The sequence below is a fragment of the Rhinoderma darwinii genome, chromosome 2 (genome assembly GCF_050947455.1).
Source record: "Rhinoderma darwinii isolate aRhiDar2 chromosome 2, aRhiDar2.hap1, whole genome shotgun sequence".
NCBI classification, from domain to species: domain Eukaryota; kingdom Metazoa; phylum Chordata; class Amphibia; order Anura; family Rhinodermatidae; genus Rhinoderma; species Rhinoderma darwinii.
The window spans coordinates 188,808,511-188,825,311 of NC_134688.1; the positions used below are offsets into that span (position 1 = coordinate 188,808,511).

Consider the following 16,801-nt stretch of genomic DNA (forward strand, 5'->3'; position numbering starts at 1 on the left):
CCCCACCGATCTCTAAAATGAAGTGGCAGAAGTGCTTGGGTGAGCGCTGAGCCGCTTGGTTTCTGATCTGCTTTTCTCGGAAAGCCGATGTAACAGTGTACAGACTCAATCGAAAGTCTATGGGCCCGTACACCGTAAGCGGCTCAGTGCTCACCCGAGTGCTTCTACTGCTTTGTTTTAGTGATCGGTGGGGGTCTCGGTGCTCAGAACCCCACCGATCAAGACTTTTGACATATCACTAGGACATGTCAAAAGTTTTCCGAAAGTTTAATTACCCTTTAAAATACATCAAGATTGCTAAGAACATTTTGTCTTTTTAGTTTGTGGAAATCGGAATAGTAACCAGCATTGAGATGAACCACAAGACTGTAGATGTAGCAAAAAAGGGCCAAGAGGTTTGTGTGAAGATAGAACCTATCCCTGGGGAGTCTCCAAAGATGTATGGAAGACATTTTGAGGCTACAGATCACCTTGTTAGCAAGGTAAGTTGTCACGTGATTCCCAAAGTGAGTTCTTGGGCAGGTCCTCAGGGTAAAGCAGACTGGTAATGGCTGCACTGTGGTAGGAGAATGCCACTCTCAGATAATGATCACTTTAACAGCTTGGTTGGCCTAAAATTACAGTACTATTTGGGTGACTCCAATGGCATTCTGTCAACCAGCCTCTCAGCCACTGTGTAAGAAGAACATACAGAAAGCACAGTGCCTGTTCCTTAATGGCGCCCATATGTTCTAATGCGTGGTTGCACGGCAGAATTGGAGATAGTGAGTATGTGTTCACCAGGTTAAAAATGAATAGCACTGCTGCAGGGCCATAGAAGAGATTTATTATGTGATTTGTGCCAGTTTTCTGGCAGAAAAAGTTGCAAAGTTTAGTGCCTATCTGCTTTGCGCAAAAAGCGGCAATTTTTTTTTAAGGTTTTACGCCGCTCGTGGCGTTTTAAAAAAAAAAATAGTCTGTGGGCCTTAGCAGTAAGTGTGCAGGCCTTTCTCTGGCTGTACCATGCTCTAGTTTATTAGACATTTATTGTCTCGTTTTGTGATTTTATTTTAATGCTTTTACTACCCAGACAAGTAAAGACCAACTGAGATAAACTTTTAATTTTTGCCTGGACTTTGACAAAACGTGCGGCTCCAGTAGAAACATGTTGAGAAGCTCTGCTCTATAGGAAGATGAATATCTGTGATTCCATGTTTCATAGTGTCTTGAACTTGCTCTATCATGCAAATCTGGTCTTGTGTTGTATTCTTTAAATAAAAAATGTATCTTTCTTTGCTCCTGTTCCAGATCACCCGGCAATCGATTGATGCTTTAAAGAACTGGTTTAGAGATGAGATGCAGAAAACAGACTGGCAGCTCATAGTCGAACTGAAAAAGGTGTTTGAAATCATTTAAAGCTTTTTTTTTTTCAACTGAAGGAACTCGTAAGACCAGAGGAGTTGTAACTTGTAAAAAAGATGAAGCGTTGCAAGGGGAGAAATCGAGGATACTGAACCTGTGGTTTGGAAGAAGAAAATAAAAGTAGTTTAATTTGTTTTCCATGAGAAACCAAGAAATTTTACACTGGTTTGACAGTGCTCAATTTTACACATCCCCAGTTCCAGCGTGCCTGCCCACCGGAATTCACCTCTCACACACTGGCTCCTGTTTTAAAATGAAACAATAGTCCCCATGTTTTACTACAGGTTTTCTCTGTTTTTTACTCGTAAAATTGGCACTGCAGTTCTGCAGCCTCTAAACTTCGATCTTTTGATGTAAAAACTATGAATTGGAAGTCATTATTTATGCAGGTCCCCTGCCCCAGCACTGTGCTATTCCATTGTTCTTTTGCTTTGTGCCTACATTTTTTAAAGGTTAGCAGGAAAGTTCTTCTGTATCTGCTTCATGTTGATTGGTGATGTAAAATGTACTTTGGGCGGCATTTCAGTGCTTGTACAGTTCCTGCCACCACTTCTCACTGTATTCAGAACACACAGAGCCAGAAATAAAGTACATGGGCAATATTAGTCTTTGTCATTTTATGTATTTGCTGCACTTTATACCTCGTCACAGTTTAAGTGGTTTTATAGTAATGATATCCCAGGTACTGATACCGGAGATGCTTTGCTTTATCCAGTGGTTGCGATTTGGATTTCTACCAGAAGATTCTGTTAGCTGCTCTTTTTTCTAAGGGGAGTTCCAGTGTTTAACCCCTTAATGACCAGCCTATTTTGGACCTTAATGACCAAGCTATTTTTTACGTTTTTCAATCGTCGCATTCCAAGAGCTATAACCGTCTTATTTTTGCGTCGACATAGCTGTATAAGGTCTTGTTTTTTGCGGGACAAGTTGTATTTTTTAATAGCACCATTTTTAGGTACATATTATTTATTGATTAACTTTTATTAACTTTTTTTGGGGGGGGGGGATAGAAAAAAATCTGAAATTTCGCCACTCTTTTTTGCGTCCTAAATCTACGCCGTTTACCGTGTGGTATAAATAACACAATAACTTTATTCAGTGGGTTGTTACGATTGCAACGACACCAAATTTGTATCGTTTTTGTATGTTTTACTACTTTTACACAGTAAAAACGCTTTTTTTTCAAAATTATTTGTTTTTGTGTCTCCATATTTTAAGAGCCGTAACGGTTTTATTTTTTCGCCGATGCGGTTGTATGAGGGCTTTTTGTTTGCGGGGCGACTTGTAGTTTTTATTGGTACCATTTTGGAGTAGATGCGACTTTTTGATCACTTTTTATTACATTTTTTTACAAGTCAGTATTCACAGAAAACAGCAATTTTTCCATAGTTTTTTATTTTTTTTTACGGCGTTCACCGTGCGGGTTAAAAAATGAAATTGATTTATAGTCGGAGTCGTTACGGATGCGGCGATACCAAATATGTGTAACTTTTTAACTTTATTTTGTTTTTTTAATAGTAAAGCAGTTTGTAAGGGGAAAAGCTGGGTTTTTTATTTTTTTTTCACTTTTTTTAAATTAACTTTATTAAACTTTTTTTTCACTTTTTTACTAGTCCCATTAGGGGACTATAATATGCGATTCTGCGATCGCATTTATAATACACTGCAATACTTTTGTATTGCAGTGTATTACTGCCTGGCCGGTCAACACGAACAGGGATCTGCTAGGTCATGCTTGCGGCATGATCTAGCAGGCATTCACTCTAGGCAGCCTGGGGGCCTTTATTAGACCCCCGGCTGCCATTAAAGACACAGACACTCGGCGATCGTATCGCCGGGTGTCGGTGGGGGAGAGAGGGAGCTCCCTCTCTCCAAAACCACTCAGATGCGGTGCACGCTATTGAGCACCGCATCTGAGGGGTTAAACGTGTGAGATCGATAATATCGATCTCACACGGCAGAGCAGGGACGCTCCCAGCCCTCAGCTGCCTCTAGCAGCTGAGAGCAGGGAGATCTGACAGTTCCCTGCTCTGTTTACTTATTCCGATGCCGCGACGTAAAAAGTCTATGGCATCGGAATAAGGCCCTGTTAGTGACCGACGTAGAAACACGATGGGCCGGTCACTAACGGGTTAAGGAACACGGTCTAGGCAATAATAAAAATAGTAAACTGAAGATAAACTTGCCCATATTGTTTGCATGTTTTTGAAATGCAGTCTTCGGGACTGAGCCATTTTCGTTTTTCACTCCCCGCATTCCAAGCGCCATAACTTTTTATTTATTTTTTTGGCAATAGAGGGGTGTGAGGGCTTATTTTTTTGTGGCAGGGGTTGTAGTTCCTTTTGGTACCATTTCTAGTTCCATATAGTTCTATTTCTGGGAAATTGATAAATAAGTGTGATTCCTCAATTGTATTTTGGGTTTTGGTTGTCCAATCTGATCAACTTCCTTTTGAGGTGTATAAAAGATATAAGGAGACTTTTCTGCCCTTGTTGTTAACAATAATGGTATTTCATCTGAAGAACTCCCAGCTTCTATGTATGAGGCAGCGACCGCAGCAGAGAGGCAGCTAACATTGCGCACCGGCCTGACCACCTCTGGCAACATACAGTATGTGAAACAGACCTGTGATTCCCCTCTTATAAATTGCTAATCTTCAATGTTTGTGTACGTTTCTTGATGCTGAAAAGACGCTGTGTAGAAAGACCTCAAAGATTAAGAACACACTAGTCAGGAAGAAATTGGCAGAGATGTCTCAGCCAAGCGTTAGTGGAATGGTAATGTAATATATATCCCCTGAGCCTGCCTGCTGTATAATATATATATGCTGTATATAGATAGCCCCTGGCTTTAAACAGCAGGCTCAGGGGATAAATATTAATTCAATGGTGTAACATGCAAATAGGGGGCGTGGCATGCAAAAAGGTTTGGCCTAAATAATCGTTCAATAATCGTAATCGGTTACATGTTCAATTAATCGTGATTTTGATTTAGGTCATAATTGCCCAGCCCTACTATGTCCCCTCTTTTATTTGCTTTTGCAATTGAGCCTCTTGCTGCGGCAATAAGAGGAGATTTGTGGATTTAGACAAGGTGAGATGGAGGAAAAAATTGCTATATGCAGATGATGTAATGTTTTTGGAGGATAGGGGGGAGATCGCTGTCCCGAGCTATGGAAAATATATATGAATTTTCTGGTTATTCTGGTATACAGATTAATCTTGACAAGTCCAATTATGACTCGATAATTTACGAACGGCTGGTGCCCTCCCTCCTGTTTGCAACACTTCGTTCGAATATTTGGGGATAAATGTCTCAAAATATTGACAATTATGTTGAATTAAATATAAAACCTTTAATAACCATTTAGAGAGAAGGCTAAAATTTGGTCAAAACTCCCACTTTCTCTACAAGGGCGATCTGTGTTGGTCAAAGCTGTGCTTCATTCTCAGCTATTATATGTTCTGGTAAACAGGCCAGTATGGCTGAACCCCAAAATATTCAAAACAATACATGCAATTTATAGGGATATAATATGGAAATATTGTAATGCAAGAATTAGACTTCCGCAGCGTTTACGCTATATGGGAACCCGGCCTCAGGCCGTTTTTATTTGCTGCAGTTTTCTTACTCCGAAAAACCACGAGGCCGGATTCTGTTTAGGTCAGGTTTCATAAGTTTTTAGTGGTCTCTTTTTATTCTTTTTTTTCTGGTTGCTTTTTACACAGCAGCCAAGTAGTTGTTGCTAGCAGTAGCATAAAGTCTACAACACGCAATTTTATTTCAGGGCCGCTTTAAATTTTGTGACCAGTTTTATTTTGCTTGCTACCTGTTAGGTCTTAAGGTATGTGCACACACGAAATAAAAAACGTCTGAAAACACGGAGCCTGATTTTTAGACATTTTTTTAAGCCACTCTGTTTTTTCGCTGCGTTTTGTACTGCCGTTTTTGGAGCTGTTTTTCTATAGTCAATGAAAAACTGCTCCAAAAACGTCTCTAGAAGGTATATGCACTTTTTTGTGGCCTTTTTTTACGTGGCCGTTTTTCGCCCTGTCGGAACAGAACACAATTTTTCCCATTCCAATATTTCAGCCGCTTTTTGGGACGTTTATGTTCCGAAAAACTTCTGAAAACACTGCGTATGCACATACCCTAATTCAGGCGAGTAATGTAAGGCTGGGTTCACACAGTTTTTTGCAGTCTGAAAATCTGCCCCAAAATTCAGTTTTGAGGCAGATTTTGCTCTTCCTGCACACCATTGAGCACCGCGGGCAAAAAACACCACGAAATACGCTTTCTCTGCCTCTCATTGATGTCAATGGGAGGTCAGACGTAAACGCACGAAGATAGGGCATGTCGCTGCTTTTTCCCCCGAGCCGGTTTTTCCGCCTCCCACTGAAATCAATGGGAGGCATTTTCGGCTGTTTTTTGGCACGTGTTCCGTGTAAAAAAAACTGTGAACGTACCCTAAAAGTCAGTGTTTCAGCGGGGAAAAACATGACTATTTTGCACCAGAGTTCAGTCAGTATTGTGTCCGAGTGCCTTCTTTGTGCCAGATTTTACCTGTCCATGTAGCAGCAGTGATTATCAGTTTTTCATGTAGGTGAAAAATGGATGCTGCTCTTTCTTTTCAGCACCTGCTAGCAACCTATCAGTGAAAAACTGAATGCACTTGGATGGCATCAGTGGCCAGTGAGGTTTTTTTTCCTCCAGACTCGAATGGGCAAGCTGCGATTTTTTTTTTTTTCCTCTGCATATACCAGATAATCGGACCTGTGAATTGGCCCATTGACTTTAAGGCTCTGTGCACACGTTTTTTTTTTTCTGCCTGCAAAATACTCCCTCTTAATGCCGTTTTCACTGTGTTATTCTCCCACTGCCATTGAGCACTGTGGGCAAAAACAGCTTTTTCTGCCTCTTATTGATTTCAATGGGAGGTCAGAGGCGGAACTGTGATGTGCCGCTTTTTTTAAATTTATTTTTATATCTATGGGAGGCGGTTTCAGTCTTGGCGCCGATTCAGACGACCAATGCGTGAACTGGGCCTAATGTGTCAATGTTAAGTCCGTTTTACACTGACAGCACATGGACAATGTTCATCTGAATATTCCCTTAATTTTGTCACATTTTACATTGGAGTTGGTGCGGTGCTTTTGGTTTAGTTTTGTGCTTTACATCAAAAAGTTGCACATAGATCTTGGTACGTGTGGTCCAATGTGTGTTTGCCTAATGATACCACTTTCTAGTAAACGCCATAAGCAAGGCTCTCAAAGGGCTTTCTTCCTTAGGAGCTTTACTAAATATGGAGCTATAAGAACTGGGTGTGCACATGCAAAGCAGCTTTACTTTTGTAAGAGAACATGCTGTACCTGATAAAAGTAAAGCACTGTAAGGCCTTAGGCCCACAAACGTATTTCTCATCCATGTGCTGTCCTTTTTAACAAAGGACGACACACTGACCCATACAAGTCATTTGCGGCTATTCACACTTGTTTTTGCAACAGAGCATGTCTTTGTGTTTTTTTTGGTTAAAAAAAAAAAAAAAAACTTGCAGTATCCCTATTCTGATCAGTTTTTGCTTACTGGGCTCACCCATTAAAGTCCTATGGGTGTGTGAAAAAACATCAGTGTACAGTCTTTTTATGGATCAGTTACTAAAGAAATGCTAAAAAAAAAAAAAAGTGAAGCCAGGAAGTGTACACTGACGCAACAGATCTTTATATGAATGAAAAGCGGTTTTTGTAGATCAGGTCTATGGCTGTCTATCACATTCGCTCAGTGGTTTCTGCAATAATTTTTGCAGAAACACTATTTTTTTTTGTGGCTGCTCTATCGTGGCAAAAACGCCGATACCACAATGTGTGAATACAGCTTTAAGACAAATGCTCTGTGTCAGCTCCGCCATCTGCAGTATAGATAGGATACATTGTACCAGAAAGGCGTCCATAGCTATAACTCGAGTGTTTTTTCTAATAGCGTTGTACTGATTTTGGGGCAAAAGTCAGTACCCCAATCAGTCTTTATTTAAAATGTTGTAGCATCTTGCTTGTGCAGTTGCCTGTGTCCTATTCCCAGTTAAATCCATCAGTGTAGTGATATTCAGCCCGTCTCTCCCCAAGTGCTCATTTTAGCTAGTACAAGGCAATAAAAAAAAAAAAAAAAAGTGTCAAACAGCAGATTTCAATACTAGCCGTGTGAATGAGTCCTGAACAAATCTCATCCACATTCTGCAGAACATTTTCCGATATTCAAATCTACAGCACGCGCATTCTGATTGGGTGTTTCAAGATTTCACCATTTTCAATGTTCAAGGGGTAAATTCTGCACATATCATGCTCATTTTGCTGCAGATTTGCTATGGAAAAACTGCAACAAATTTGCTGTGTGTCAGTACCCACTGCTATTTGTGGAATAGTCTAAATATGAGTTCAAAGGGTAATATAACTAAATGTCCTCAATTATTTTAGACTTTTTTCTGTGGGAATTAACAAGAAAACCATTAGTATTGCACTTTTCTTTAATAAACACCTGTGAACACTTCACTGTAAAAATCCATAAAACTCTTATAAACAAACAATTTGTAAATCGCCTATACTACAATAAAAGAATCTGAAACACATATTTACATGCAATACTGACAAATTTGGCACTTCATGAAGAAAATGTACAAAATTGTTTATTAAAAGAAATGTAAAATGATTTTTAAGCTTTAAAATCATGCAAATACTCCACAAGCACTTCTGGCCCAGTGAGCCGGGGATGTGGCGCCTCTCACAGCGGTTTAAATGACTTTCAGCGTGCTGCCATACGTCTGCTGCAGGACAACCTGGACATTGTCAAGAATGAAGTCAAATGCCATGTTCCACACCGACTCTACGGACTGCTGCATTAACCTGGAGCACAAGAACAAAACATTCATATATTCTACATCTGAGGCCTCATGCACACGACCGTAAAAACTCCCGTTATTACGGGTCGTAATTACGACCCGTAATAACAGGCGCATAGACTTCTATTGGCGACGGGTGCCTTCCCGGTTTCTCACGGGAAGGTGCCCGTGCCGTTGAAAAAGATAGAACATGTCCTATTTCAGGCCGTAATAACGGCACGGACAGTCCATAGAAGTCTATGGAGCTCTCGTAATGACGGGTGGCTACATGTGTGCACCCGTCATTACGGCAGCGTTGCTAAGCTACGTCAGTAAATAGTCACTGTCCAGGGAGCTGAAAGAGTTAACTGATCGGCAGTAACTCTTTCAGCACCCTGGACAGTGACTACCGATCAGTATAAACCTGTAAAAAATAAGACTTTCATACTTACCGACAACTTCCTGCTTCCTCCAGTCCGGTCTCCCGCCCGTTGCCTTGGTGACGCGTCCCTCTCGACATCCGGCCCGACGTCCTGGATGACGTTTCAGGCCATGTGACCGCTGCAGCCAATCACAGGCTGCAGCAGTCACATGGACTGCCGCGTCATCCAGGGATGTCGGGCTGGATGTGAAGAGGGACGCGTCACCAAGACAACGGCCGGGTAAGTATGAATTTCTTTAACTTTTATTACAGAAAAGGCTGTCACTTCTCTCTATCCTGCACTGATAGAGAGAAGGGGCTGCCGATTAGTGCAGTGCTATTTTGCTGCCAAAAATGTGCCCGTAAATACGGGTGACACCGGACCCATATTTACGGGCACGGGTTCGTAAATACTGGTGCAAAACGGGTGGAATACGTGTGACACCGGACCCGTATTTACGGGTGGGAAAAAATACGGTTGTGTGCATGAGGCCTGAAACATTGCATTATGGCATACTTTCAAATGTTGGTTATGTAAAAAAAAAATAATTAAGGATTAGGTACATTTTTTTAGTTTTTCCATCGTAGTATGCCGGACCATAAAACTTGTTTTTGTAACAACGCAGCTAAATGAGGCCGGTCATACTTTTTACGTTCTATTTTTTTACCATTCTGTTGACGTGGCAGGATGGCTCCACGATGCAGGGCATATCAAATCAACAGCACAGGTGATGGGTTAGGGTGACATTACAGCAGAAGAGTAGGGGGCACTGCAGAGTTTTCTTCAGTGCACTATGATAGGTCCTGGAGTGGAGGCTCGTTTAAAATGTCGCCTATGTAGCTCTGTCAGCAGTTTCCCTTTAAGGGTTAGGTTAAGTTAGAACACTAAGGCCCCATGCATACAAACGTATAAACACCCGTAATTATGGGCCCATAGACTTCTATTGGCCACGGGTACCTCCCCGTATGCTTACGGGAAGGTGCCCACGCCGTTGAAAAATCTAGACCATGTCCTATTTCAGGCCGTAATTACGGCACGGGCAGGCCCATAGAAGTCTATGGGGCTCCCGTAATTACATGTGGATACGTGTGTGCACCCGTAATTACGGGAGCGTTGCTAGGCTACATCTGGAGATTTCAATTTTTGAATAAAGAGAAGCAGCGAAAATGGCGTCTGAGCGATTATGTGATGCTTTTAAGGGGTTTGGACATGATTATGACATAATTTCTAGCCCCCTGCTTTTTTTTACAGGTCCGTAAATACGGGTTAAAAACGTGTGACAAAGGACCCATATTTACAGGAGGGAAAAAATATGGTCGTGTGCATGGGCCCTAATACTAAGCCCTGCTGAGAAATTCCCAGATGAACTGGCAGTGCCTGCACGATCATGATGACCACATCATAGTGTGGAAACTGACAGCCGCACATGATGTACATTTGCATCATGGGTCAGCAACCGGTTATTTTTGTGGGGTAAATTAAAAAAAAGATGACGTGCGAAAGCTAAGTGACAACCAATATGTCATATGTTTCTTCTTGTCTCTACATGGTAAACTAGACAGAATAGGGGAAACGTGTATTACGTAATACACAGTACTCTAGATTTCAGCAAATAGTACACACACCAGCCGCATTGGCCATTATTGTAAAACTAAAGCGGATTCCCCATTTTATGAAGGAAAAAAAATAAATAAAAGTCACCTTTTCATGTATTTTATTACCAGATCTAATTTCTCCAAATCTTTTTCTTCAATTAAATCAGTGCAGAAATTTACTACTTGCAATATATCTTCTTCCATAGGATCTGGTGAGAAATAGAAGAAACATTACTATGACTGTCCTATCAATACAATTAAAAGTCACAAGATTACAATGGACTACGATTTTGATTAAAGAAAAAATACAAATATGTATGCTAGTTTATATATCTGAACTAAGGACACTCTTGGCATGTCAGGCCAATGGTAGTCTATGTACGTGTTTGGTATATCCATCGGGAGCATTCTATACCAAACTTAGGCCGGATTCACACGAGCGTGTTCAGTTCGGGATATACGGTCCGTATGTCGGCAGTATTTCCCAGACTGAGCACACTGCAGGGAGCCGGGCTCTTATCGTCATCTATGACACAAGGAGTCCCTGCCTCGCTGCGGGAAAACTGTCCCGTACTGTAATCATGTTTTCAGTACGGGACAGTAGTTCCGTGAAGACTCCTAGCGTCACAGATAACTATGATGCTAGGAGCCCGGCTCCCTGCACTGTGTTCGTTCCGGAAAAATGCAGCCGACCTGCGGACCGTATATCACGGACTGAACACGCTCGTGTGAATCCAGCCTTAAAAAGTTAGAATTAGGTTATTTTATTTCCTAATTGGAGATTCAAGATAAAAGGGGTTTTCCATGACTAGAACCCCTGGGATCACTGCAAGCAGCAGTGAAGGGACCACGGCGCTCTTGCAGCTTGTACTATTCAGTCCCAATTCAAGTGAATGGGACGGGCTGCAGTTCCCGGCACAGCCGCCATGTAGGAGTTTGAACAGCTGAGCTCCTGTCTGCTTCATCTACACGCTTCCCTGTCATCCCTGCTACTAACTTAGGCCGGATTCACACGAGCGTGTGCATTTTGTGCGTGCAAAAGGCACTTAACAGCTCCGTGTGTCATCACCATATGATGCGCGGCTGCGTGATTTCCGCGCAGCCGCCATCATTATGACACTCTGTTTGTATGTTTGTAAACAGAAAAGCACATGGTGCTTTTCGGTTTTCATTCATAGTTTTACTGCTGTTGCGCGAATCACGCGCGTGTGCGTGTGTGTGTGTGTGTGTTTTTTTAAGTTTTAGTTTTTTTACTTTCCACTTGCGGGGGAAGTTGTAGTTTCTATTAGTACAATTTAAAGTACCATAAAGTGAACTTGCAATTCCTACATTGTTTTTTGGGTTTCGTTTTTACGGCTTTCACCATGCGGTAACAACGGCAACTTAACTTTATTCTGCGGCTCAATGCGATTACGGTGATATAAAAAAAAAAAAAACTATATAAATTTTGGTATTTTGCTTCTTACAAAGAAAAAACTATTTGATTAAAAAAAAATGTTTTGTTTCACCACATTCTGAAAGCCATAACTTTATTTTTTTGTCAACTGATCGGTGTGAGGGCTTATTTTTTGCGGAACGAGCTGTAGTTTATTGGTACCATTTTTATGGTTCATATGATTATCTGATCCCGGTTTACTCCATTTTTTTTTTTTGTGCTAAGGTGACCAAAATAAACAAACGAATATGGAGTTTATCTTTTTTTACACTGTTCACAGTGCGATTTAAATAATGCTATATTGTAATAGTTTGGACTTTTGTGGACGCGGCGATACCAATTTTTGTTTATTTTTTTAAAATTGTTCTTGGGGAAAACGTTTTTTGTTTTTTTAACTTTTCATGTTTTTGTATTATTTTTTTTACACTGCTGAAAAATGTATTTAACTTTTTTCTACACTCCCCCTAGGTGACGTGAACCAGTGATCGTTATACGAATGTATTGCAGCATATTGCCATCTTTACAGGCTTAGAGGCAGACAGAAGTCAGACCTGGGGGACTTCATTAGGCCTCATGCACACTTCCGTTTGCCATTGAACGGCTGCTAATGACGGTTCCGTGAATCACGGACCTCACACGGATGGTTTCAGTGTGCAGCCAGTTGTTTCATAGACCAAATCAATGCAAAGGCCGAGACTGTTCCGTCAAAAACAGGCAGGAGTAGGACCTGCACTACATTTGACGGAACGGCTGCACGATTCCGTTAAAACAACGGAAGTGTGCTTGGCCCCACTGAAATTAATTTCAGGGTGCTATCCGTTAAAGAAACAGATAGCACCCTTACGGAAAAAACTGAAGTCGGTATGAGGCCTTAGGAGTGGTTGTCATGGCAGCCCGGGGGCCTAACTGCCTCAGTCGCTATTGACCGCGGCATTTAACTAGTTAAACGGCCAGGAACAGAGTGATCTTTGTTCCTGGCCGTTAGCTGCTCTGACACTTGCAGCGTGAGCCCGCTCCATACTTCACCCCCCCCCCCTGCGCTCCATGACGTAGTTTCATCATGATTCGGAAAATGATTAAAAAGCGTGTGCGTTTTCCGCGCGCAAAAAACGTGGCGTTTTGCACGCGCAAAAGCCACTTAACAGCTCCGTGTGTCATTACCATATGATGTGTGATTTCCGCGCAGCTGCCATCATTATGACACTGTTTGTAAACAAAAAAAGCACGTGGTGCTTTTCGGTTTTCATTTATAGTTTTACTGCTGTTGCGCGAATCACACGCTTCCGTGAGGTGCGCGTGATTTTCACGCACCCATTGACTTCAATGTGTGCGTGATGCGCGAACAGCGCAAAAATATAGGACATGTGAGTTTTACGCAGCGGACTCACGCTGCGCAAAACTCACGGACTGTCTGCACGGCCCCATAGACTAACATAGGTCCGTGCGACACGCGTTGCACGGACGTATATCACGTTCGTGTAAATCCGGCCTTAGACTGTGCACGGACATGCCCTTTCGAGAAGGGAGGAAGACATTTCTAAGAGGAATAACCGAGGAATGGCACAACGCAGAGTTCTTAGAAAAGATGTTGCAGAATTGTTATTTCACAGGTAATACAATTAGTTACTAAAATAAGCATGTCAGGAAAGACGACAAGTCTTCTTTAACAGAAGGGTTTATATTAACTCTACATGTATAGACTTGCACTATTGAAAGCTTGTCCTATTATTGCAGTGAAGACTGAACGGTCACATTTTTTTTCTTCATAAAGGGAGGGTGTTTGTTTCTTTACTTGACATGGTGTTGCCAAATCTAATGTCTAATACCAGTTGTCTGACAAAAAATATGACAGTGTTGTTGCTCTGCTGCAGTCGGCAATATTATTGTTTAATACATACCATTTGATATGGTTTACTGCCAACAAGGACAAAAAAAAGAATCCTTGACTAAAGTGAGAGCTTGGGTCCACGGGAGTTTATATTCCGTTTGTGTTAGTCTATTTTTGATTTAGATTTAGGACTTTCCTTTCGCAAATTGACACTACAAACTATTCTCCACAGAGGCAAAATCTCTAAAGGATTGCAATGAAATGGGTGGGTGCAGGTGGTTCTGATATATTGACAGGGAAACAAATGTACAAACAATTAAAAGGCCTGTATTAATTCTGCGGTGCAGGGTTGGTCTCTTGTAAGGCTGTCTCACATACAAAGTGAATACTGAATTGGTATAGATTTCCTCCATAGAGGAGGGTGGAATTGCATGTATTCAGTTTGACCAGCATTATTTTATTAGCAACGTCGCCAATGTCTAAGGGACGAAATCAGGAACATACAGCCTTATCAAAGAAAATAAATGTAAAAAATATTATACCTCCATCAAAATGGCCAAATATTTATAGTTTATCCCACAATGGAAGGGAAAAATCAGATTTGCATGCAAAAACACTGGAGAAAGTCATCCTGAAGTGGAAGTGGACAAAATACTCCAAAAACGTCCAGTATTAAATCTAACATCCCCTACGATAGATGTGAAGAAACGGAGAAGCGTATTCGCACATTGGAGATGACTCTACTCCGATGACAGAAGAAATCAAGGAGCTCATCACTGGGAATCAATATCTAAAGAACAAAGTAACCAACCTCGAAGATACGTCTAGACGTGTCATTTCTAGATGATCGAATTCCCGGAGGGTGTAGAAAAAAAAAAAAAGGAGACCCGGTCACGTTTGTCCATGACTGGATTATATAAAATATTTGGGGAGAAAAAAAATATATTACCCCTTGTTTGAATTGAAAGGGCACACAGATCACTTTGAGACCCTAGCCACCACAAAATAATCCAAGACCCTGATTATAAAAATCTTTTTCTTACAAGAATGTCCTAATCTTTTGAGCATGTCAAGAGATACATTTCCACCATGAGTTATGATCATGCCAAAATCTCCATCTATCCAAACTACTACCCAAAAAGGAAAAGAAAATCTTTTATGCAAGTCAAAAAGAATCTACAAGCGGAATGAACGAAGTACTCAGATCCATTTTTTTGCCGGAAAAAGTGATTTTTCTAGAAAAATACCTTTTTTTTCCCCACCTCTCTAAGATGTTAATTTTATGGACAAACAGGTACTTTTATTCTTTTGAAAATGAAATAAAGGCAAAGGAAAATGACAGAGATGCGCTAGAAATCGAGGCATGTGGAGATTAATAGAAAGCCTAACGAAGAAGAAACAAGCAGCACTTCGTAGCTGTATAGGTTGGTGCTATGCGAACCTGACCCTGATCCAAACGGTCCTATAGACATACGAAGAAATTATCCCCTCACTTACTGGAAACCAAAAGGGAATTACTAGACACCCCAGTAACTCTGGATGAATTAAAAATAGCTCTTAAGAGGTTGCACTGGAATAAAAAAATTATTATCCACAGGATAGGTGATCATTTTTTGATAGTTTGGTGGCCCCTCCACTGTGATTCCAATGATCATTAGAATGGGGTTTCCGAACCGCCTGCGAATGAGCAGTGAGGAGAACATTGAGTGGTGGTCGAGCAAATGGATAGGTGATCATTTTTGATTTTCGAAATACCTGTATAAAAATATAAGTGGGAATAAATCGCCAAGTGTAGATGGCTTTCCATGTGAGTTTTACAGTAGATATGGGGACATTTTACTGCCAGGCCTGTTAAGAGTCATTGCAACCTTTCTACCACAATGACTAAGGTCATAATTATATTAATGACAGACCAGGACCCATTGGAGGGCGATTCTAGTCGCCCGATCACAATGCCTAATACGGACACTAAGTAGTTTGCTAAGGTCCTTGTGAAATGGTTCGCGAAGATTGTCCTCGGGATTTATTCACTCCAACCAGAACGGGTTAATCCCGGCTAGATCTGCAAAATATAAAAATTTGCAGGATATTTGGTAATAGGCTAGTAAAAACGGGGAGGACTTTCCCGATACAGAATTTCCTTAGATGCTGTTAAAGCGTTCGACAGGGTGGAGTGGGGCTCCTCTGGTACGTGATGAAGAAATTCAGCATTGGCAATATTTCTATTAGTTTGGTCCGTCTTTTCTACTCGAGAGAAACTGTGAAGGTAAGTGGTAATGGGCAAACTTTTTCCACTTACTCGAAGTACAAGACAGGGGCTGTCCTCTCTCCCCTTTGCTCTAGTAATGAGCCTTTAACTATCTTGATAAGTGATAATCCCTGTATTTTGGGCTTTGGCGCAAGGGGAAAGATAGGACAAAATTGCCCTATATGCGGATGATATGCGTCTATTTATTGAGCAATGAAATACCATCACAAAGTATTTAATTGGGAAGGTTGAGGAGTCTGGCTCATATTCAAGCCGGACAGTGAACTGGTCAAAATCATCACTCCTTCGCTGGATGAGGTAATCCTAGACCCACAAAAATATAATTTAAGAGACTTCCGGAGGCGGGGCCTCCCATCTGCCGCATTTTAGAGCAGCTCCCACTCTCCCAAACCTAATCCCCCCCCCCCCCCGCAGACATTGCTATCCAATGCAGACTTTAACAGCTGATTCTACCAAAGAAAAGCTTCCTAGGTGCAACGGACTGATTGTCCCCACATCTCTTGGCCTCACGACTGTGGCTCCACACTACCACACCATGACTGACTATTGGTGTGACCACCACATAGGGGACCTGCTCTCCTGGCTCCCGCTCCATTCAGGCTGGACTCAGATAAGTGCAAACTTCATAACTACATTTACACAAAGTGCCCTACAAGGCACTAGATAACTGCTGGGTCAGCACCCACCCACCCACTCACCCCCCTACTCCCCTCACCCACCGCACCTGCTACAGTCCCCAAAGACTTCCTATTAGACTGAATACTATATCTCTGGGTACATCACTGCTGTACGGTCTCACGTAATGGCTGCCTCTGAGACCACACCACACAACATTATTGATTCCACATATTAAACACACAGCCCGACACATACCACAATACTTTCGTGTCTCAGAACCCCAAATTGCTGAAACAAAATCCTAATCTTCCAAGACTACTCCGCCTCAGTTAGCCAGCAAAGAAGAGCCTTTGCCCCATCTGTAA

The 16,801-nt window shown here is 41.6% G+C and overlaps 2 protein-coding genes across 2 annotated transcripts in view; one reads left to right on the forward strand and one right to left on the reverse strand.

The window, feature by feature from the left end:
- EIF5B (eukaryotic translation initiation factor 5B) overlaps positions 1-2,006 on the forward strand; it is a 75,489-nt gene extending 73,483 nt beyond the window's left edge. Inside the window, exons 23-24 of the mRNA XM_075852630.1 lie at positions 321-482; positions 1,288-2,006. Coding sequence (XP_075708745.1) covers positions 321-482; positions 1,288-1,395 — 270 coding nt within the window. The 3' untranslated portion in view covers positions 1,396-2,006. The remainder of the gene's footprint in view (positions 1-320; positions 483-1,287) is intronic.
- Positions 2,007-8,059: 6,053 nt separating this feature from the next.
- Positions 8,060-16,801, reverse strand: part of REV1 (REV1 DNA directed polymerase) — an 85,796-nt gene continuing 77,054 nt past the window's right edge. Inside the window, exons 22-23 of the mRNA XM_075852632.1 lie at positions 10,393-10,495; positions 8,060-8,294 (exon numbers count right to left, since the gene is read on the reverse strand). Of these exons, the coding sequence (XP_075708747.1) occupies positions 8,183-8,294; positions 10,393-10,495 (215 nt within the window). The 3' untranslated portion in view covers positions 8,060-8,182. The remainder of the gene's footprint in view (positions 8,295-10,392; positions 10,496-16,801) is intronic.